Source organism: Hemitrygon akajei, chromosome 7 (assembly GCF_048418815.1).
Source record: "Hemitrygon akajei chromosome 7, sHemAka1.3, whole genome shotgun sequence".
In the NCBI taxonomy this organism is placed as follows: domain Eukaryota; kingdom Metazoa; phylum Chordata; class Chondrichthyes; order Myliobatiformes; family Dasyatidae; genus Hemitrygon; species Hemitrygon akajei.
In genome coordinates, this window is record NC_133130.1 from 2,518,175 (window position 1) to 2,540,300 (window position 22,126).

Below are 22,126 nucleotides of genomic sequence, written 5' to 3' on the forward strand. Positions count from 1 at the left end.
GTTGCTACAGGCCTCACCCACAGAGCCAGTTCAGCATCCATTTGCTGCAGGCCTCACCCACAGAGCCAGTTCGGCATCCAGTTGCTACAGGCCTCACCCACAGAGCCAGTTCAACATCCAGTTGCTACAGGCCTCACCCACAGAGCCAGTTCGGCATCCAGTTGCTACAGGCCTCACCCACAGAGCCAGTTCAACATCCAGTTGCTACAGGCCTCACCCACAGAGCCAGTTCAGCATCCATTTGCTGCAGGCCTCACCCACAGAGCCAGTTCGGCATCCAGTTGCTACAGGCCTCACCCACAGAGCCAGTTCAACATCCAGTTGCTACAGGCCTCACCCGCAGAGCCAGTTTGGCATCCATTTGCTGCAGGCCTCACCCACAGAGCCAGTTCAACATCCAGTTGCTACAGGCCTCACCCACAGAGCCAGTTCAGCATCCAGTTGCTACAGGCCTCACCCACAGAGCCAGTTCAACATCCAGTTGCTACAGGCCTCACCCACAGAGCCAGTTCAGCATCCAGTTGCTACAGGCCTCACCCACAGAGCCAGTTCAACATCCAGTTGCTACAGGCCTCACCCACAGAGCCAGTTCAGCATCCAGTTGCTACAGGCCTCACCCGCAGAGCCAGTTCGGCATCCATTTGCTGCAGGCCTCATCGGCAGAGCCAGTTCAGCATCCAGTTGCTACAGGCCTCACCCGCAGAGCCAGTTTGGCATCCATTTGCTGCAGGCCTCATCCGCAGAGCCAGTTCAGCATCCATTTGCTACAGGCCTCACCCACAGAGCCAGTTCAGCGCTGAGGCAAATAAAACCTCACCGAGTAGTGAGCAAAATACTGGTTTGTTCTTCATCCTCAGCCTCGACACCTTAATCCTTTTAATCTGACTCGGTGTTTAAATCAGCAAAACATTTGCTCATTTTTAAACTCTTGGGCCTGGGCCCACTTCAATCGGGCCCAAAGGATGCTCCAGCAACGGGAGAGGAGGGAGCAGAGGGGAGATTCTGTGGACGTGAATGGGACGACAAAGTGCCAGGTCTGGGATGTCTCAGATCACATCCATAACATTTTGGAGAGGCAGAGACAGCAGCCAGATGTCTTGGCACATATTGGTACCAATGACATAAGAAGGAAAAGCAAAGAGGTCCTGAAGAGAGAATTTTAGAGAGCTAAGAAACAGGATGTCTATGGTAGTAACTTCTGGATTGCAACCAGTGCCACGCGCCATTAAGAGTAGAAACAGGATGATTTGGCAGATAAATATGTGGCTGAGAAGCTAGTGCAGGGGTCAGGGCTTCAGGTTCTTGGATCATTGGGATCTCTTCTGGGGGGAAATACGATCTGTACAAAAGGGGCAGGTTGCACATGAATACAAGGGGGACCAATATCCTCAGGGGCAGGTTTGTTAGATCTGTTGGGGAGATTTAAACTAAATTGGCAGGGGGTTGCGAACCAGAGTGAAGGGACCCAGGATAGGACGGATGGTAAAAAAGCAAAGATAGCCGGCAGTCAGACTGTCAGGAAGGGGAGACAGGTGATGGGACAAAATTGCAGCCAACAGAGTGAGTATCAGTGCATTAGGGATGCAGAATCAAAAAGGGTAGCAAATACAGGACTCAAAGTGTTATATCTCAATGCATAGAGTATAGGAAATAAGGTGAATGATCTTGTTACACTATTACAGATTGTCAGGTATGATGTTTTGGCCATCACTGAATCGTGGCTGAAGGATGGTTGTAGTTGGGAACTGAATGTCCAAGGTTACACATTGTATTGGTGGGATAGGAAGGTAGGGAGAGGGGGTGATGTGGCTCTACTGATAAAGAATGGCATCAAATCAGCAGGAAGATGTGACATAGGTTCAGAAGATGTTGAATCTTTGTAGACTGAGTGAAGAAACTGCAAGGGAAAAGGACCCTAATAGCAGTTATATGCAGGCCTTCTAAGAGCAGGTGTGATGTGGACCACAGATTACAATGGGAAATGGCAAAAGTGTGAATTTTTTGAATGCCTATGAGATAGCTTTTCAGCGCAGTTTGTTGTTGAGCCTACTAGGGAATCAGCTATACTGTATTGAATTGGCTGTTATTCAATGAAACAGAGGTGACTAGGGAGCTTAAGATACAGGAACCCTTAGGAGTCAGTGATCACAATATGATTGAGTTCAGTTTGAAATTTGATAGGGAGAAAGTAAAGTGTGACATGACAGTACTTCAGCTGAGTAAGGGAAATTACAGCGGTATGAGAGAGGAGTTGGCCAAAGTAAATTGGAAGGAGATATTGGCAGGGATGTCAGCAGAGCAGCAATGGCGTGAGTTTCTGGGGAAAAATGAGGAAGGTGCAGGATAGATGAATTCCAAAAACAAAGTACTCAAATTGCAAAATAATACAACTGTGGCTGACAAGGAAGTCAAAGCTAATGTAAAAGCAAAAGAGAGGGCATACAACAAAGCAAAAATCAGTGGGAAGACAAAGGATTGGGAAGCTTTTAAAGACCTACAGAGAGCAACTAAAAGAATCATTAGCAGGGAAAAAATGAAATATAAAGACAAGCTGGCAATCATATCAATGTGGATAGAAATAGCTTTCTCAAGTATGTATAAAATAAAAAAGAGATGAGAGTGTATATAGGAACCCTAGAAAATGAGGCTGGAGAAATAATAATGGGCAGACAAGGAGATGGCAGATGAACTAAATGAGTATTTTGCATCAGTCTTCACTGTGGAAGACACGAGCAGTGTGCCAGGTGTTGAAGGGTGTGAGGGAAGAGAAGTGAGTGCAGTTACTATTACAAGGGAGAAGGTGCTCAACAAGCTGAAAGACTTAAAGGTACACAAGTCACCTGGACCAGATGAACTGCACCCTAGGGTTCTGAAAGAGGTAGCGATAGAGATTGTGGAGGCATTAATAATGAACATTCAAAAAGCATTGGACTCTGGCATGGTTCTGGAGAATTGAAAAATTGCAAATGTCACTCCACTCTTTAAGAAAAGAGGAAGGCAGCAGACAGGGCAGTTATAGACCAGTCAACCGGACCTCTGTGGTTGGGAAGATGTTAGTGTCAATTGTTAAAGCTGAGGCAATGGAGTACTTGGTGACACCGGACAAGACAGGACAGAGTCAGCATGGTTTCCTTAAGGGAAAATCTTGCCTGACGAACCTGCTAGAATTCTTTAAGGAGATTACATGGAGGATAGATAAAGGGGATGTAGTGAGTGTTGTATATTTGGACTTACAGAAGGCCTTTGACAAGGTGCCACACATGAGGCTCCTTACCAAATGAAGAGCCCATGGTGTTTCAGGAAAGTTACTGGTATGGTTAGAGCATTGGCTGCTTGGTAAGAGGCAGCAAGCAGGAATAAAAGGATCCTTTTCTGGTTGGCTGCCAGTGACTAGTGGTGTTCTGCAGGGGTCGGTGTTGGGACCACTTCTTTTTATGCTGTGTGTCTATGATTTAGAATGGAATAGATGGATTTGTTGCCAAGTTTGCAGATGATATGAAGATTGGTGGAAGGGCAGGTAGTGTTGAGGAAACAGGTAGGATGCAGAAGGACTTAGACAGATTAGGAGAATGGGCAAGAATGTGGCAAATGAAATACAATGTTGGAAAATGCATGGTCATGTACTTTTGTAGAAGAAATAAATGTGCAGATTATTTTCTAAACAGGGAGAAAATCCAGGAATCTGAGATGCAGAAGGACTTGGGAGTGCAATATCCTTGTCAATTTTCTCTGCACTCTTTCAATCTTATTGATATCTTTCTAGTAGGTAGGTGACCAGAACCGGAACAATACTCCAAATTATGCCTCACCAATGTCTTATACAATTCCAACACAGCATCTCATCTTCTGTACTCAATACTTTGATTTATGAAGACCAGCTTTCTTTAAGACCCTATCAACCTGTGCTGCAACTTCCAATGAATTACGGACCTGCATTCCAAGATCCCTTTATTCTATTACATTCCTCGATGCCCCACCGTTCACCGTGTAAGACCTACCCTGGTTTCTTTATGACCTGATCTACCTGTGACACCATTTTCAAGGAGTTATGTTGCAAGGCTCTGCAGTTGTGCTGAACGGGACAGACTCAGAGCGGATCGGACAGATCCCACCGGGGTCCCGTGAACCATCATCACCAGCAGAAACGCACCCCCCTCAACCTGTGACCTCCTGCCAATCCAGGGGACCAACCCTGGGTCAGGGGCACATGGCAAGGGCAGCAGCAGGCAGGCAAAGTCAACATTGAGTTGATTGCCACACGTTTTTTATGCATGGTGCTAAGAGTTATGTTTTCCCTCATTTCATCTTTTCCCTTCTTATAGCATTTTCAGTTGCCTTTCATTGGATTTTAAAAACTTTCCAATCAACCAACTTCCCACTCACTTTTACTACGTTATATGCCCTTTCCTTGGCTTTTGTGCAGTCCTTAACTTCCCTTGTCAGCCGCAGTTGCCTACCCCATTTGAGAACTTCTTCCTCTGTGGGACCTATCTGTCCTGTGCCTTGTGAACTATTCCCAGAAACGTCAGCCACCTCTGGTCTGATGACGTGAGACTTCAGGTTTCTGTACCTCCTGCCCAATGGAAGTGACAGCCCAGTGAGATTGCAACACAAAGTATTTCTCAACATAAACACTCATAAGTACTTCATTGCTGTAACAGGCTTATATTTGGAGTAGCATCTGCACCTGCACCTTGGCGGAAAGCCAGGGACCAGGTGTTGCAAGGCTGCTCAGGCACTCAGTGTTACCTGGGTGACATCATTGCTATCAGCAAGGATGACAAGGAACATCTCCAAAACCTCTAGACAGTGTTAGAAAGATTAGAATCTGGGATCAGAGCACGACGCGACAACTGTGAATTCTTTAAAGCAAGCATCACTTACTGTGGTCACACGATTGACGCACAAGGATTACACAAATGTGCTGACAACATTCAAGCAGAGTTGGATGCCCCGAGGCTAAAGGATGTGTCACAGTTGCAGCTCTTTTTGGAATTGTCAATTATTACAACCGGTTCCTGCTACGCTTCATAGTCGGAGACTGCAGGTGTTGTGGATGGTGTGGAGGGCTGTCAGAGGTTACAGCGGGACATTGATAGGATGCAAAACTGGGCTGAGAAGTGGCAGATGGAGTTCAACCCAGATAAGTGTGAGGTGGGTCATTTTGGTAGCTCAAATATGATGGCAGAACATAGTATTAATGGTAAGACTCTTGGCAGTGTGGAGGATCAGAGGGATCTTGGGGTCCGAGTCCATAGGACACTCAAGGCAGCTGTGCAGGTTGACTCTGTGGTTAAGAAGGCGTACGGTGTATTGGCCTTCATCAATCGTGGAATTGAATTTAGGAGCCGAGAGGTAATGTTGCAGCTCTATAGAACCCTGGTCAGACCCCACTTGAGGTACTGTGCTCAGTTCTGGTCGCCTCACTACAGGAAGGATGTGGAAACCATAGAAAGTGTGCAGAAGAGATTTACAAGGATGTTGCCTGGATTGGGGAGCATGCCTTATGAGGATAGGTTGAGTGAACTCGGCCTTTTCTCCTTGGAGTGACGGAGGATGAGAGGTGACCTGATAGAGGTGTACAAGATGATGAGAGGCATTGATTGTGTCGATAGTCAGAGGCTTTTTCCCAGGGCTGAAATGGTTGTCACAAGAGGACACAGGTTTAAGGTGCTGGGGAGTAGGTACAGAGGAGATGTCAGGGGTAAGTTGTTTCTTTTACTCAGAGAGTGGTGAGTGTGTGGAATGGGCTGCCGGCGGTGGTGGTGGAGGTGGATATGATAGGGTCTTTTATGAGACTTTTAGATAGGTACACGGAGTTTAGAAAAATAGAGGGCTATAGGTAAGCCTAGTAGTTTCTGAGGTAAGGACATGTCCGGCACAACTTTGTGGGCCGAAGGGCCTGTATTGTGCTGTAGGTTTTCTGTGTTTCTATGTCTATGTTTTCACCCCTTGCTTCATTACTGCAGATTGGGAAGATATGGCAATGGATAAAACAGCGGGAGGTGGCTTTCCAAAAGATGAGTGAAAAGATGATGTCAGACACTGTACTAACACATTATGATCAACATTGTCCAGTGACCCCTCGCCCTCTGGTAGAGGTGCAGTCATGTCACAGGTTATGAGTGGCCCCGTAGTCTTTGCATCCCGTTCCCTTACCACTGCAGAGAAAAATTATGCCCAGATTGACAGAGAGGCTTTGAGTCTCATTTGTGATGTAAAGTACTTTAAATAGTGTTTATCTGGGAGAGAGTTTACCCTCATTAATGATCATCAGCCACTAGTGTCCATTTCCGATCCACAGAAGGGTGTTCCACCCACAACAGCAGCGCGAATGCAGAGCTGGGCTTCTCTGTTTCTCGGAGGACACAATTACAAGATTGAATTCAAGAGGATGACTAATCATGGAAATGCTGATGGATTATTCCCGTTTATCCTTGGAAAAGGAAATACTGGAAACATTTACAAAAAAAGACACTGCTTTTGACGTATTCTCCCAAATGCAAATCGGAAGTCTTCCTATTACAGCAGAGATGACCCAAAGGGAAACCAGAAAATACCCTACACTACCTCAGGTCTCCGTAGCTGGAACATGCAACAGAAACCCCAGTTGCCGCATTTTACCGATGCCGATGTAGGCATTGTTAAAATGAAAGCTGGCTCGAATCTTTGATGGTCTGGGATAGATCACCAGCTTGCCAAGCATTGTTTGAGATGCCAACACATCCAGAAGATGCCTCCCCATCCCCGGGAATGGCCTGCGTTGCCCCGGCAGTGGATTCAAATTGATTTTGCTGGACGACTCAAGGCACATATTTCTGGGTTGTAGTGGATTCAGCTACAAAGTGGTCAGAAATGCTCCCAATAGCCTCCACTGTAGCCTCACACACTGCTGACCAGTCGAGAAGCCTATTCACAAGGACTGGTATTCCAGAACACTTAGTCGGTGATAATGGACCACGGTTTGTTGCAGATCACTTTCAGTCATTCCTCAGAATGAGTGGACTGGACCACCCGGCTTGGCAGGAAGGTTTGTCTGGAGTCTAAGGAACACACTGTGAGCAACGCCAGCAGAACATACGACACTAACACTGAGTCAGAAACTCGTTAATTTCCTCCTTGCAGCACACTCCACAATGAACAACTCACCAGGTAAGGTGTTCCTGAGTCGTCCCTGGATATCCTCAGACCCAATTCCAGAAGGAGCTCCTCGAACAAGGAGGTTTGCCGTTTCACTCCCAGGAAAGCAGTCTTGGTGAGGGACTACAGAGTGGGCACTCAGAGGGATTCAGGACAGAACTGGACCACCCTCCTGCACAGTCTGTGATGACATGGCAGCAACACATTGATCAGTCGAGGAGACCAAATTGTTCAAAAAGAAAGATGTCTACAGCTGTCAAAACCACTTCCTGCAGTCTCATGCTCAATCCCTACAACCAAGAGAGGAGGCCCCAGAACCTAACTTTGTTTCAGAGCAATACACCTAACCTGCAAGCAGAGTGACCTGGCTTGTCAGGAAAGATGCTATCCCACAAGAGTAAGAAATCTTCCACAGGGATTAAATCTTTAGGCCTGAATGGGACAATTTACAATTTACTATGCTGTGTATGTCTGTATTGTAGCTGTATTAAATAGTACACTCTGCATATAACGCCGTACGATACGTACGATATAAGAGCACAAGTAGGCCATTCGGCCCATTGAGTCTGCTCCGCCATTCGATCACAGGCTGATCCAATTCTTCCAGTCATCCCCACTCCCCTGCCCTCTACCCATACCCTTTGATGCCCTGGCTAATCAAGAACCTATCCGTCTCTGCCTTAAACACACCCAATGACTTGGCCTCCACAGCCGCTCTTGGCAACAAATTCCACAGATTTACCAGCCTCTGACTAAAGTAATTTCTCTGCATCTCAGTTCTAAATGGACGTCCTTCAAAACCTGAAGTCGTGTCCTCTTATCCTAGACTCCCCTACCATGGGAAATAACTTTGCCATATCTAATCTGTTCAGGCCTTTTAACATTCGGAATGTTTCTATAAGATCCCCCCTCATTCTCCTGAACTCCAGGGAATACAGCCCAGGAGCTGCCAAATGTTCCTCATACGGTAACCCTTTCATTCCTGGAATCATTCTCGTGAATCTTCTCTGAACCCTCTCCAATGTCAGTATATCCTTTCTAAAATAAGGAGCCCAAAACTGCACACAATATTCCAAGGTTGAGGACTTCCAAGTCTCTTTGCATCTCTGCATTTTGAATTCTCTCCCTATTTAAATAATAGTCTGCCCATTTATTTCTTCCACCAAAGTGCATGTCCATACACTTTCCAATATAGTATTTCATTTGCCACTTCTTTGCCCATTCCCCTAAACTATCTAAGTCTCTCTGCAGGCTCTGTTTCCTCAACACTACCCCCTCCTCCACCTATATTTGCATCATCGGCAAATTTACCCACAAATCCATTAATACTGTAGTCCAAGTCATCTGTTACAATGCCAGAATCTATTGATTCTTGAAAGATCATCGTTAATGCCTCTGCAGTCTCTCCAGCTACTTCCTTCAGAACCTGAGGGTGCATTCCATCAGGTCCAGGAGATTTATCCACTCTCAGACCATTAAGCTTCCTGAGCACCTTCTCAGTTGTAATTTTTCCTGCACAAACTTCACTTCCCTGACACGCTTGAATGTCCGGTATACTGCAGACATCTTCCACTGGGAAGACTGATGCAAAGTACGCATTCAGTTCCTCTGCCATCTCTGCATCTCTCATTACAATATTTCCAGTGTCATTTTGTACTGGTCCCATATCTACCCTCGACTCTCTTTTACCCTTTATATACTTAGAAAACCTTTTAGTATCTTCTTTGATATTAGTCAGCAGCTTTCTCTCATAATTCACCTTTTCCTTCTGAATGACTTTTTTAGTTTCCTCCTTCAAGTTTTTAAAAGCTCCCCAATCCTTTATCTTCCCACTAGCTCTGGCGTCCTTGTATGCCCTCTCTTTTGGTTTTACTTTGGCTCTGACTTCACTTGTCAACCACGGTCGTGTCCTTCTTCCCTTTGAAAACTTCTTCTTATTTGGAAAACTTCTTATCTGTCTTGCACTTCCCTCATTTTTCACAGAAAGTCCAGCCATTGCTGCTCTGCTGTTTTTCCTGCAAATGTCCCTTTCTGGTTAACTTCAGCCAGTTCCCCTCTCATGCCAATGTAATTTCTTTTATGCCCACTGAAATACTGACACATTGGATTTTATTTTTCTCTCTCTCAAATTTCAATGTGAACTCAATCATATTGTGATCATTGTTCCTTAAGGGTTCCTTAACCTAAGCTCTCTTATCACCTCCGGATCATTGCACAACACCCAGTCCAGCACAGCCAATCCCTTAGAGGGCTCAACAACAAGCTGTTTTAAAAAGCCATCCCTTATACGTTCTGCAAATTCTCTCTCCTGAGGTCCAGTACTGGCCTGGTTTTCCCGATCCACTTTCATGTTAAAAGCCCCAGTGATATAGTTGAAATGCATTCTCTGTTGCGTTGGAGTTTATAGCTAAGCAGGGAGGAATGTTGTGTATTTAATATTTCAGTAACATTTGAGTAATCTTGTATATATGGTGTATTGTTTGATTAAGCATTCTTGTTCATTCAAATAAGTCATTACAGGTTATATGTAAAAAATGTCAATTCCATATGTCATCACGCTATCATGTGATGTTTGTGCACCTCGCTTAATGTAAACACCAAGTTAGACTCACATTTCTTCCTTTGAATTAGTTTAATGTTTTGAAGTTATCAAACAACATTAGCGAGGAGGTAATTTCAAAATGAACCCGAAATGGCTATTGACCTATTGAAGTGCAACAAGATGTTCGATCTAACAGCTAGGAACAGCAAGTAGAAAATATGGTCCAGCACATGCAGGGTAGTCGAGTTAAAACAAAAGCAACAGAGCTCGTGTTCTTTGGAAGGGAAAGCACAATTGAGTCTTTTTGTCACAATCGAGATTGTCAGAAAATAGAAGAATTCACACGTTCATAAAGAATGAGTACTGGTTGATAATAATCATAAAAAGGAGCAGAAATGATTGGCTACATTGGAAGGATTGGCACTTTTGATTCTATAAGCGATAACTGAGTATACTGAGTTGATTGAACAGTATTTTGAAGCAAATGAAAACAATAAATAAATAAATAAGCAATAAATATCAAGAACATGAGATGAAGAGTCCTTGAAAGTGAGTCCAGTTCAGTTTAATGATGGGGTGAGTAAAGGTGAGTGAAGGTTGAGTTGGATGTTAATGCAGTCAATGCATTTTGCCGCATGTTTCAATGTATATGAATACATCTGAATCTGACATCAGGGTCGAGGGTGTGGGTAATAGCGACAGGCTAAGGACACTGACATGGTTCCCAGTCACAACTGTGGTGTGGGTGATCCACATTAACTCCCTCTTGGGATCATTACAGGAGTGGTCTCCAACTACCTGATTCCATTTACAAGATGTGAGGAACAGGCTAAGAGCCCAGGATACAAGAAAGGTAATGGGATCAGACAATGTCCCTCCTGTGGAACTGGAGAAACATATCTAGAAGGGACCAGAGTGTGGTCATGGGGCCCTGTGCATAGAACTGGTTGTGCCTCTGGCCAAGAAGTTTTAAGGCCAGGTACAATGATCGTATTCCCCGGAGAATGTGGAGAATTAACCACATACGCCCAGTACACACTGGATATCACAAACACAATCTAACCAGTCAGTCCACTCTCAGACAGTTCATTGACAGAGCCAGAGCAATAAACACAAAATGCTGGAGGAACTCAGCAGATCAGGCAACATCTACGGAAGAGAGTGAACGGTCACCGTTTCGGACCAGTCCCTTCATCCAGCATTTTGTGTGTGTTGCTTTGGTTTTTCAGCATCTGTCGATTTTCCCCTGTTTGTGGTTGACAGAGCCAAGAGGGACGCAAAGGCAGCATTAGACCAGGTGTGGCATCATGGAGCCCTGGTAAATGTCTCAGCGGTTTGAGCCATTTATCTCCTGACGATTTTGTAGGAAGGACACACTTTGTTGAGAGCTGCACAGACGTCACAAAGATAGGTGGAGAGGCTGATGTGTTGAAGAAGCAGGTAGTCTGTGGAAGGACTGAGACAAATTAGGAGAATGGGCAAAGAAGTGGCAGATGGAATATAGTGTAGTGACATATATGGTCATGCATTGTGGTAGAGGGAATAAAGGTAAAGACTATTTCCTAAACATTCAAAAATTAGAGGTGCATAGGGCTTGGTAGTTCTCATCCAGGATTCCCTAAAGGTTAACTTGCAGGCTGAGTTGGTGGTGAGGAAGGTAAATGCAATGTTAGCATTCATTTCGAGAAAACTAGAATATAAGAGCAAGCTTGTAATTCTGAGGCTTGGTCAGACCTCACTTGGAGTTTGTGAGCAGTTTTGGTCCCTTATCTAAGAAAAGATGTGCTGGCATTGGAAAGAGACCAGAGGAGGTTCACGAGAATGATTTTGGGAATGAAAGGGTTAACATATGAGTCGTGTTTGATAGCTCAGGGCCTTTACACATTGGGGTTTAGAAGAATGGGGTGGGATCTCATTGGAACCTGTTGAATATTGAAAGGCCTGGATAGAGTGGATATGGAGAGGATGTTTCCTATATGGGGAATCTAGGTCCAGTGGGCACAGCCTCAGAAAAGGAGGACATTCATTTAGAACAGAGATGAGGAGGAATTTCTTTAGCCAGAGGGTGGTGGATCTGTGGAATTCATTGCTAAATACAGCTGTGGAGGCCAAGTCATTGGGTATTTTCAAAGAGGAGGTTGATAGGTTCTTGATCAGTAAGGGTGTCAAAGGTTATGGGAAGAAGCAGGAGAATGGGGTTGAGAGAGGTAATAAGTTAGCCATGATGTAATGGTGCAGCAGACTCAATGGGCTGAATGGCCTCATACTTGTGCACAGTGGAAAGGATAATGAGATGAGCTGTATTAGGACAATGGCTGCATGGCTCTGGGCATGGAGTCCTGTACTGGTCCTGGGATGATCTGCAGGACAGAAATCCCACTGGGAATTTCCACACAAACATGGGAGTTTTCTAACATCTGCTGTTCCTCTCTCTTGTAGGAATTCATCTCAGTTCTCAACGGACAGGAACTACACGGAATATACAGAGGGTGAATCACAGCTGATCCGGGTGGTGAGTGGAAACAGGAGGGCCATGGTGGAGGGAGGAGGGGGCATGTTCCTGCTACCTCTGCTCCAACTCATTCAGCGGATCTCCGGCTGAGAAACCAGTGACTGGGACCTAAGGGTCAGTAGCGTGTCGGACAATGAGGTGGGCTAATTGGTCTACTCTCACACAGCTACTGAGATAGGGCTGAGGTTTATAGATTCTTGGTTACTCAGGGTGTTACAAGTTACAGGGAGAAGGCAGGAAATTGGGGTTGAGAGGGATAGTAAATTAGCCAGACTCAATGGGCTGAATAGCATAAAATTGCTCCTATGTCAGAGGTTACAGGTGTTTTGTTTTACACAGAGCGGTAGTTACGTGGAATGTGCTGTCTGGGGTGGGGGAGAGTAGAGGCAGATACATTAAAAATTTCTTAGGCCATGGATTATAGAAAAATGGAGGTGTATATGGGAGGGAAGGGTTAGATTGATCTGGAGTAGGTTAAAGGTCAGTCCAACATCATGGGTCGAAGGGCCTGTACCGTTCTATGGTGCACAAATATGTCAGTGATGTCCCAATTCCGGAAACCAGACCTGGAATATCTCGTAATGAAGGGTTGGCCATTTTACCTGACGCAGGAGATTTCAACGATCATTTTGGTACCTGTATACCTTCCACCTCAGGCCAGTGTCAAACAGGCTTGGATGATCTGAGCAATGGGATCAAAATGCACCAAACAGGCCAGACTGTCGTCTTCCCCATCATTCTGGGGGATTTTAACCAGCCCAGCTTGAAAAAAATCACTAAATAATTCCCATCAATAAATCACTTGTCATACCGGAGGAAGCAACACACTGGACCACTAAAGTTCGAAATTCCTACTGTGCTCACTTTGGAAATTCTGATCACCTGGCTGTACTTCTACTCCCTGAGTCCAGGCAGAGACTGAAGACTCCAGCACCAGTCCTGAGGACCAAGAAGGTTTGGACAAGGGAAGCACAAGAGCATTTTCAGGACTGCTTTGAATCGGTGGACTGGACCATATTCAGGGATTCATCTTCAAACCTGGATGAGTATGCTGTAGATGTTACCAACTTAATTAAAACCTGTGTGGATGAGCGTGTGCCTACAAGGCCTTACTGTACATTCCCAAACCAACAGCCGTGGATGAACCAGGAGGTACGTCATCTGCTGAAGTCTAGATCTGCGGCATTTAAGTCTGGCGACCCAGGTCTGTACTAGAACAACACACAGAGATTTCCTCATGTTTGCTCTGTACCAGAATGCCAGGTATGATTAGTGGAGGACTATTTCAAGGGCGAAATAGAAACATAGAAAACCTACAGCACAATACAGGCCCTTCGGCCCACAAAGCTGTGCCGAACATGTCCCTACCTGAGAAATTACCTGGGGTTACCCAAAGCTCTCTATTTTTCTAAGCTCCATGTAGCCATCCAGGAGTCTCTTAAAAGACCCTATCATGTCCACCTCCACCACTGTTGCTGGCAGCCCGTTCCACCACTCACTACTCTCTGCGTAAAAAAACTTACCCCTGACATCTCCTCTGTACCTACTTCCAAGCAACTTAAACCTGTGTCCTTTCATGTTAGCCATTTCAGCCCTGGGAAAAAGCCTCTGACTATCCACACTATCAATGCCTCTCATCACCTCATACATCGTATGCTGTCCAGTAGCCACTCACATCTGCAGTGAAGAAATGCTTTGAGAGGTTGTTCATGGCTAGAATAAATTCCTGTCTCAGCAAGGACCTGGACCCACTGCAACTTGCCTTTTGCCACAGTAGGTCCACGGCAGATGCGATCTCAATGGGTCTTCGCGTGGCCCTAGATCACCTGGATAATACAAACACCTACATCAGGATGCTGTTCATCGACTATAGCTCAGCATTTCGCACCAGCATTCCCACAATCCTCATTGATAAGTGGAAGAACCTGGGCCTCTCTACCTCCCTCTGCAACTGGATCCTCGACTTCCTCACCGGAAGCCCACAATCTGTGTGGATTGGTGATAACATCTCCTCCTCACTGACGATCAACACTGGCCCATACTCTACTCTCTATAACCATGACTGTGTGGCTAGGCATAGCACAAATGCCATCTATAAATTTGCTGATGATGCAACCATTGCTGTAGATGCAAGGGTGCAAAGGATTTTTGCTCTATATTTAATTTAACTATATACATACTTACTGTAATTGTTTTCCTTATTTTTCTCTATATTATCACGTAGTGCTGCTGCTAAGTTAACAAATTTCATGATACTTGCTGGTGATACTGAGCCTGATTCTACGAGGGGTGATTGGTAGAAGGAGATGAGTTATACAGCTCTCGTTACATGCACGTGCAGTTCAACTCTTTGAGTGATTATGCAGAAAGTTTGAAGTTAATAACTCATCGGGGCGATTGATAAGTTCGTGGCCTAAGGTAGAAGGAGATGAGACTCTTTCTTCTTCTTTACGGGGTCTCTGGTGATGCTGGCTGTTTTACTGAGCCAGCGAGAAGTGTCCATGGAGAAGAGACTGGTTCCTGTGACGAGCTGAGCTGTGTCCACAGTTACATGTGGTCACGGGCAGAGTAGTTGCTGTAACAAGCTGAGGTGTACCCGGACAGGATGCTTTCTATAGCACACTGAATTTCTTTAGCCTCCTGAGGAAGGATATAACAGTGAGGGTGTGGACCCTGGAGTACCAGCCAACTCGAGGAGGAGACACACATCTGGGAGTGTGGGGGCTTATCTTCTGTTGGGACAGGATGGGCGGGGGATATGGGGAATCAGACCATGGCCAAGCCATAATTAGATGCTCTGTCCTCCTTGCAGATGAAGCTAGACAACGATGAACAGCCAAAGATCACCTGCAAACCGACGTTAAGAGAAGGTATGGGCCTGCGAGAAGGTACACTCTGGTGAGATGTGGGTATTTCTGGTTTGTACATATAATTATTCTATTTATTTAGATATACAGTGTGGAAATTCCAGGCCTTTGAGCTGTGTCACCTAGCAACCCTGATTTAACCCTCGCCTAATCACGGTACAGTTTACAGTTACCTACTAACCAGTAGAGTTTTGGACTGTGGGAGGAAAAAGGGTTTTGGGCTGTCAGGAGGTGAGCTCCTCACCAAAGGATCCACAACTCTTGTAGTCACGAGGCCAGTCCAGCAGTATCTGGTGATGGGAATGGGGAGCCCAGGTTTTCAGACTCTCTGCTGAAGATGGTAGTGACAAGATGTGAGTCCAGTGCTCAGCTGGGGCTGCAGAGAGATCTAAACTCAGTGAACGAGCCCAGTCCTGGATTGTTGGGATTGTCAACACGTGGAGAGTGCGGAGTCAGCAGATGCAGTGCCAGGGGTGGGGTGGGGTGGGGGCGCGGTGAACTGGAACCCGGTTCACTGTTTTGTTCTGTGGTTTTTAACTGTCAACATGAGACAAATCACTTCCTCTCTCCTGCTGATGTCAACTCTCAGCTCACAGATAGCTGTTTCTGTGCGGGCATGTGGGTGTGTGTTATTAGAGTGAGTGAGTGAGTGAGTGAGTGAGTGTGTGTGTATGTATTAATGTGTGTTTGTATGTGTGCCTCTGTGTGGTCGTGTGCGAGTGAGTCTGTGTTTTAATGTGTCTCCCAACCGGCCTACAGGGGGAGTGTGGATAACCCAGTCCGTGTCTCCCAACCGGGGTGCAGGGGGAGTGTGGATAACCCAGTCCGTGTCTCCCAACCGGCCTACAGGGGGAGTGTGGATAACCCAGTCCGTGTCTCCCAACCGGCCTACAGGGGGAGTGTGGATAACCCAGTCCGTGTCTCCCAACCGGCCTGCAGGGGGAGTGTGGATAACCCAGTCCGTGTCTACCAACCGGGGTGCAGGGGGAGTATGGATAACCCAGTCTGTGTTTCCCAACCGGGCTGCAGGGGGAGTGTGGATAACCCAGTCCGTGTCTCCCAACCGGGGTGCAGGGGGAGTGTGGATAACCCAGTCCGTGTCTCCCAACCGGCCTGCAGGGGGAGTGTGGATAACCCAGTCCGTGTCTACCAACCGGGGTGCAGGGGGAGTGTGGATAACCCAGTCCGTGTCTCCCAACCGGGCTGCAGGGGGAGTGTGGATAACCCAGTCCGTGTCTCCCAACCGGGGTGCAGGGGGAGTGTGGATAACCCAGTCCGTGTCTCCCAACCGGGGTGCAGGGGGAGTGTGGATAACCCAGTCCATGTCTCCCAACCGGCCTGCAGGGGGAGTGTGGATAACCCAGTCCGTGTCTCCCAACCGGCCTGCAGGGGGAGTGTGGATAACCCAGTCCGTGTCTCCCAACCGGCCTGCAGGGGGAGTGTGGATAACCCAGTCCGTGTCTCCCAACCAGGGTGCAGGGGGAGTGTGGATAACCCAGTCCGTGTCTCCCAACCGGGCTGCAGGGGGAGTGTGGATAACCCAGTCCGTGTCTCCCAACCGGGCTGCACGGGGAGTGTGGGTAACCCAGTCCATGTCTCCCAACCGGCCTGCAGGGGGAGTGTGGATAACCCAGTCCGTGTCTCCCAACCGGGGTGCAGGGGGAGTGTGGATAACCCAGTCCGTGTCTACCAACCGGCCTGCAGGGGGAGTGTGGATAACCCAGTCCATGTCTCCCAACCGGGCTGCACAAGGACTGTGGTTAACCCAGTCCGTGTCTCCCAACCGGCCTGCAGGGGGAGTGTGGATAACCCAGTCCGTGTCTCCCAACCGGGCTGCACAAGGACTGTGGTTAACCCAGTCCATGTCTCCAACCGGCCTGCAGGGGGAGTGTGGATAACCCAGTCCGTGTCTCCCAACCGGGGTGCAGGGGGAGTGTGGATAACCCAGTCCGTGTCTCCCAACCGGCCTGCAGGGGGAGTGTGGATAACCCAGTCCATGTCCCCCAACCGGGGTGCAGGGGGAGTGTGGATAACCCAGTCCGTGTCTCCCAACCGGGGTGCACGGGGAGTGTGGATAACCCAGTCCGTGTCTCCCAACCGGCCTGCAGGGGGAGTGTGGATAACCCAGTCCGTGTCTCCCAACCGGGCTGCACAAGGACTGTGGTTAACCCAGTCCGTGTCTCCCAACCGGCCTGCAGGGGGAGTGTGGTTAACCCAGTCCGTGTCTCCCAACCGGGGTGCAGGGGGAGTGTGGATAACCCAGTCCGTGTCTCCGAACCGGCCTGCAGGGGGAGTGTGGATAACCCAGTCCGTGTCTCCGAACCGGCCTGCAGGGGGAGTGTGGATAACCCAGTCCGTGTCTACCAACCGGGGTGCAGGGGGAGTGTGGATAACCCAGTCCGTGTCTCCCAACCGGGCTGCACAAGGACTGTGGTTAACCCAGTCCGTGTCTCCCAACCGGGCTGCACAAGGACTGTGGTTAACCCAGTCCGTGTCTCCCAACCGGCCTGCAGGGGGAGTGTGGATAAACCAGTCCGTGTCTCCCAACCGGGGTGCAGGGGGAGTGTGGATAACCCAGTCCGTGTCTCCCAACCGGCCTGCAGGGGGAGTGTGGATAACCCAGTCCGTGTCTCCGAACCGGCCTGCAGGGGGAGTGTGGATAACCCAGTCCGTGTCTCCCAACCGGGGTGCAGGGGGAGTGTGGATAACCCAGTCCATGTCTCCGAACCGGCCTGCACAAGGACTGTGGTTAACCCAGTCCATGTCTCCCAACCGGCCTGCAGGGGGAGTGTGGTTAACCCAGTCCGTGTCTCCCAACCGGCCTGCAGGGGGAGTGTGGTTAACCCAGTCCGTGTCTCCCAACCGGCCTGCAGGGGGAGTGTGGATAACCCAGTCCATGTCTCCGAACCGGCCTGCAGGGGGAGTGTGGATAACCCAGTCCATGTCTCCGAACCGGCCTGCACAAGGACTGTGGTTAACCCAGTCCGTGTCTCCCAACCGGGGTGCAGGGGGAGTGTGGATAACCCAGTCCGTGTCTCCCAACCGGGGTGCAGGGGGAGTGTGGATAACCCAGTCCGTGTCTACCAACCGGGGTGCAGGGGGAGTGTGGATAACCCAGTCCGTGTCTCCCAACCGGCCTGCAGGGGGAGTGTGGATAACCCAGTCCGTGTCTCCCAACCGGCCTGCAGGAGGAGTGTGGATAACCCAGTCCGTGTCTCCCAACCGGCCTGCAGGGGGAGTGTGGTTAACCCAGTCCGTGTCTCCCAACCGGCCTGCAGGGGGAGTGTGGATAACCCAGTCCATGTCTCCGAACCGGCCTGCAGGGGGAGTGTGGATAACCCAGTCCATGTCTCCGAACCGGCCTGCACAAGGACTGTGGTTAACCCAGTCCGTGTCTCCCAACCGGGGTGCAGGGGGAGTGTGGATAACCCAGTCCGTGTCTCCCAACCGGGGTGCAGGGGGAGTGTGGATAACCCAGTCCGTGTCTACCAACCGGGGTGCAGGGGGTGTGTGGATAACCCAGTCCGTGTCTCCCAACCGGCCTGCAGGGGGAGTGTGGATAACCCAGTCCGTGTCTCCGAACCGGCCTGCACAAGGATTGTGGTTTAACTGCAGTTGCATCACAGTCAGGCTGACTCACCCAGAAGTTGTCGCTGTTTTCCCAAAACGTTTGACACTCATGACTTGTTTTATCATCTGATCTCTTTGCTGTGTCTGGCTCACTCATTTCAGTTATGAGTAACTCTCTGTAAGGCCTGGGAGCCTCTCCCAGTTAGACTGTAAGATACAGGACCAGAATCAGGCCATTTGTCCCATTGAGTCACGGCTGATCCATTTTTGCTCTCAATCTCCTGCCTGCTCCCTCTACACCTTCATGCCCTGAGTGTTCAAAAATCTAACAAGCTCTGCCTTAAATATACATAAAGTTTTGGCCTCCACAGCAGCCTGTGTGGCAAGGAATTCCACAGATTTACCACCCTCTGGCTCAAGAAAATCTTCCTCATCTGCATTCTAAAAGGATGCCACTCTATTCTGAGGCTGTGTCCTCTGGTCTTAGACTGTCCCCACGATAGGAAGCATCCTCTCCACATCCACTCTATCAAGGCCTTTCCCATTTGATAGGTTTCAATGAGGACACCCCTCATTCTTCTGAATTCCAGTGAATACAGGCCCAGAACATTCAGGCGCTATTCATATGACAAACTATTCAATCCTGGAATCATTTTCGTCTGCCTCCTTTGAGCCCTCTCCTGTTTCAGCACGTCCTTTCTAAGGGCCCAAAGCTGCTCACACTACTCCAAGTGAGGCCTCGCCAGTGCTTTATAAAGTTTCAGCATGACATCTTTGCTTTTATATTCCCGTCCTCTTGAAATGAATGCTATCATCACATTTGCCTTCCTCATCCCAGACTCAGCCTGCAAACTAATCTTCCCAAGAACCTTAAAGCTCTCTAGTCATGGTAACTTCACACACTTCATGACCCCCGACACCTGGAACTTCCACCATACTGTTAGTGTCTCCCACAGTGAAGACTGATGCAGAGTACTTATCCAGTTCATCCATTATTTTGTTGTCCTCCATTACTACCTCTCCAGCATCATTTTCCAGTGGTCTGATATGCATGCTCACCTCTCTTTTACACTTTATGTATCTGAAGAAACTTTTGGTGTCCTCTTTAATATTATTGGCTAGCTTACTTTTATATTCCATCTTTACCTTCTTAATGACTTTTTTTAGTTGCCTTCTGTTGATATTTAAAAGCTTCCCAATCTTCTAAAATCCCACTAATCTTTGCTCTATTATATGCTCTCTCTTTGGTTTTTATCTTTGGCTTTGACTTCCCTTGTTAGCTACAGTTGTGTCATCTTTCCTTCAGAATGCTTCTTCCTCACTGGGATGTATATGTCCCGTGCCTTCCGAATTGCTTCCAGAAATTCCAGATAATGCTTCTCTGTCATCAACCCTACCAGTGTTCTGGCCAACTCCTCTCTCGTGCGTCTAAAATTCCCTTTACTCCACTGTAACACTGATGCATCTGATTTTAGCTTCTCCTTCTCAGATTTCAGTAGGTTTCAATAGGTTCTATAGGTACATTTAATGTCAAACAAATGAGTACAATATACATTCTGAAATTCTTCTTTGCAAACATCCACGAAAACAGGGGAGCGCCCCAAAGAGTGAATGACAATTAAATGTTAGAACCCCAAAGCCCCCCCAGCTCCCCCCTCCCACACGTAAGCAGCAGCAAAGCAACAACCCCCCCCCAACCCCACCAGTAAAAAAGCATCGGTGACCCCCACCGAGCACTCGAGCGTGCAGCAAAGCATCAGTAAAGACACAGACACAGCACCCCAAAGACTACTCGTTCACCCTGTAATCCGACATACCACTGCTCTCTCTCTCCTTAATAAGGGAAAAGAGGTGTCCCCATTTCACAGCGAGAGGGGAGGCGTAACAAACAACTCACTGATTTACGAGGTTAAAAGTCTGTTGCGTCGCCTTTACCGATCTCAGCGCCCGGAGAGTCGGCCGCAGAAAGCCACAGGTCTCTGGTCACACAGCTAACCCGCTGTGTCCGATGTTCTGTGTTCTCCTGCCTCGCTTCAGTCTGGGGCACCGGCCTAGCATCAGCCTGTCTCCAGAGCCACGAAAATCCGGCACTCTCGTCTTCCAGGCCGGGTCCTTGGGATATCAAAAAGCGGCTGGTCACGAGGCCCTGAGAGTGGGTCCCACTCCCGCAAAGTCAGAGTGTAACTCCAGGTCAGGGTCTTCAAAAGAACCTTGAAAAGGAAAATTAAGGATATCAAAGATGGAAATAGAGCTGTTTCCGAAGATGCAAGCAAAGGAGTTGCCGTATAGCGCCATCTTAACTTTTCTCGCCCCTGCGAGTCCAGGGTGAATTCTGATCACTTTGCCCTGAGGGTTCTTTCAGCTTAAGCTCTCTTGTCAATTCTGCTCTCTCCTGCCCTGCCTTCCACAGAATAATGTCCTGTTCAATTACCTCATCATTTTCTCTCAGAAGTCGCTCTGTGCCCTTTGATGTATCAGTTTCTGAGGTTTGCACGTACACATCAGTCGTCACGTTTGACACAGATGTGAAACTGGAACTAGGGATTCTGGGTTAAGGCTGAAAGGTGAAATGTTTAAAGGGAACATGAGGGGGAATTTCTTCACTCAGACAGTGTGCAATTAGCTGCCAGTGGAAGTGATGTATATGGGTTTGATTTCAACATTTAAATGAAGTTTGGATAAATACATTGGTGGGAAGGGTATAGGGACAGGCAGATTGATGGGAATAGGCAGATTAACAGTTTGGCATGGACTAGATGGGCTGAAGCACCTATTTCTGTGCTGTATGCTCCATGAAATTCCGTAAATACTCAGTGGTCCAGGCAGAGTCTGTGGAGAGAGAATTGGGCTGTTAACCTTTCACCTAACCTGACCAGCTCCCACACAAACTGGGCTGGCAGGCTATCTGAAGTGGTCCAATTCAGGAAATGCTGTGGCTCTTTGTCCCGGAGTTAGATGGTGCTGTTTTTAAATCCAGTTTCCAGCATCTGTAGTTTTTTGTCGCACAAACATTTTTTTTCTTTTCTCTCCTCTTGTATAGAAACATAGAAAACCTACAGCACAATAAGGCCCTTTGGTCCACAAAGCTGTGCTGAACATGTCCCTACCTTAAAATTACTAGGGTTATCCATAGCTCTCTATTTTTCTAAGCTCCGTGTACTTATCCAAAAGTCTCTTAAAAGACCCTATTGTATCCACCTCCATCACCATTGCCGGCAGCCCATTCCACACACTCACCACTCTCTGAGTAAAAAACTTACCCCTGACATCTCCTCTGTACCTGCTTCCTAGCACCTTAAACCTGTGTCCTCTTGTGGCAACCATTTCAGCCCTGGGAAAAAGCCTCTGACTATCCACACGATCAATGCCTCTCATCATCTTATAAAATAGTACAGCACATTACAGGCCCTTCAGCCCACAATGTTGTGCTGACCCTCAAACCCTGCCTCCCATATAACCCCCCACCTTAAATTTCTCCATATACCTGTCTAGTCG

At 47.8% G+C, this 22,126-nt stretch overlaps 1 protein-coding gene across 5 annotated transcripts in view; it reads left to right on the plus strand.

The window, feature by feature from the left end:
• Positions 1 to 22,126, plus strand: part of LOC140730171 (uncharacterized) — a 40,166-nt gene that overhangs the window by 7,790 nt on the left and 10,250 nt on the right. For all 5 annotated transcript variants that reach the window (XM_073050302.1, XM_073050301.1, XM_073050300.1 and 2 more), the window contains exons 3-4: positions 12,122 to 12,194; positions 15,007 to 15,064. In XM_073050302.1, the coding sequence (XP_072906403.1) occupies positions 12,122 to 12,194; positions 15,007 to 15,064 (131 nt within the window). The remainder of the gene's footprint in view (positions 1 to 12,121; positions 12,195 to 15,006; positions 15,065 to 22,126) is intronic.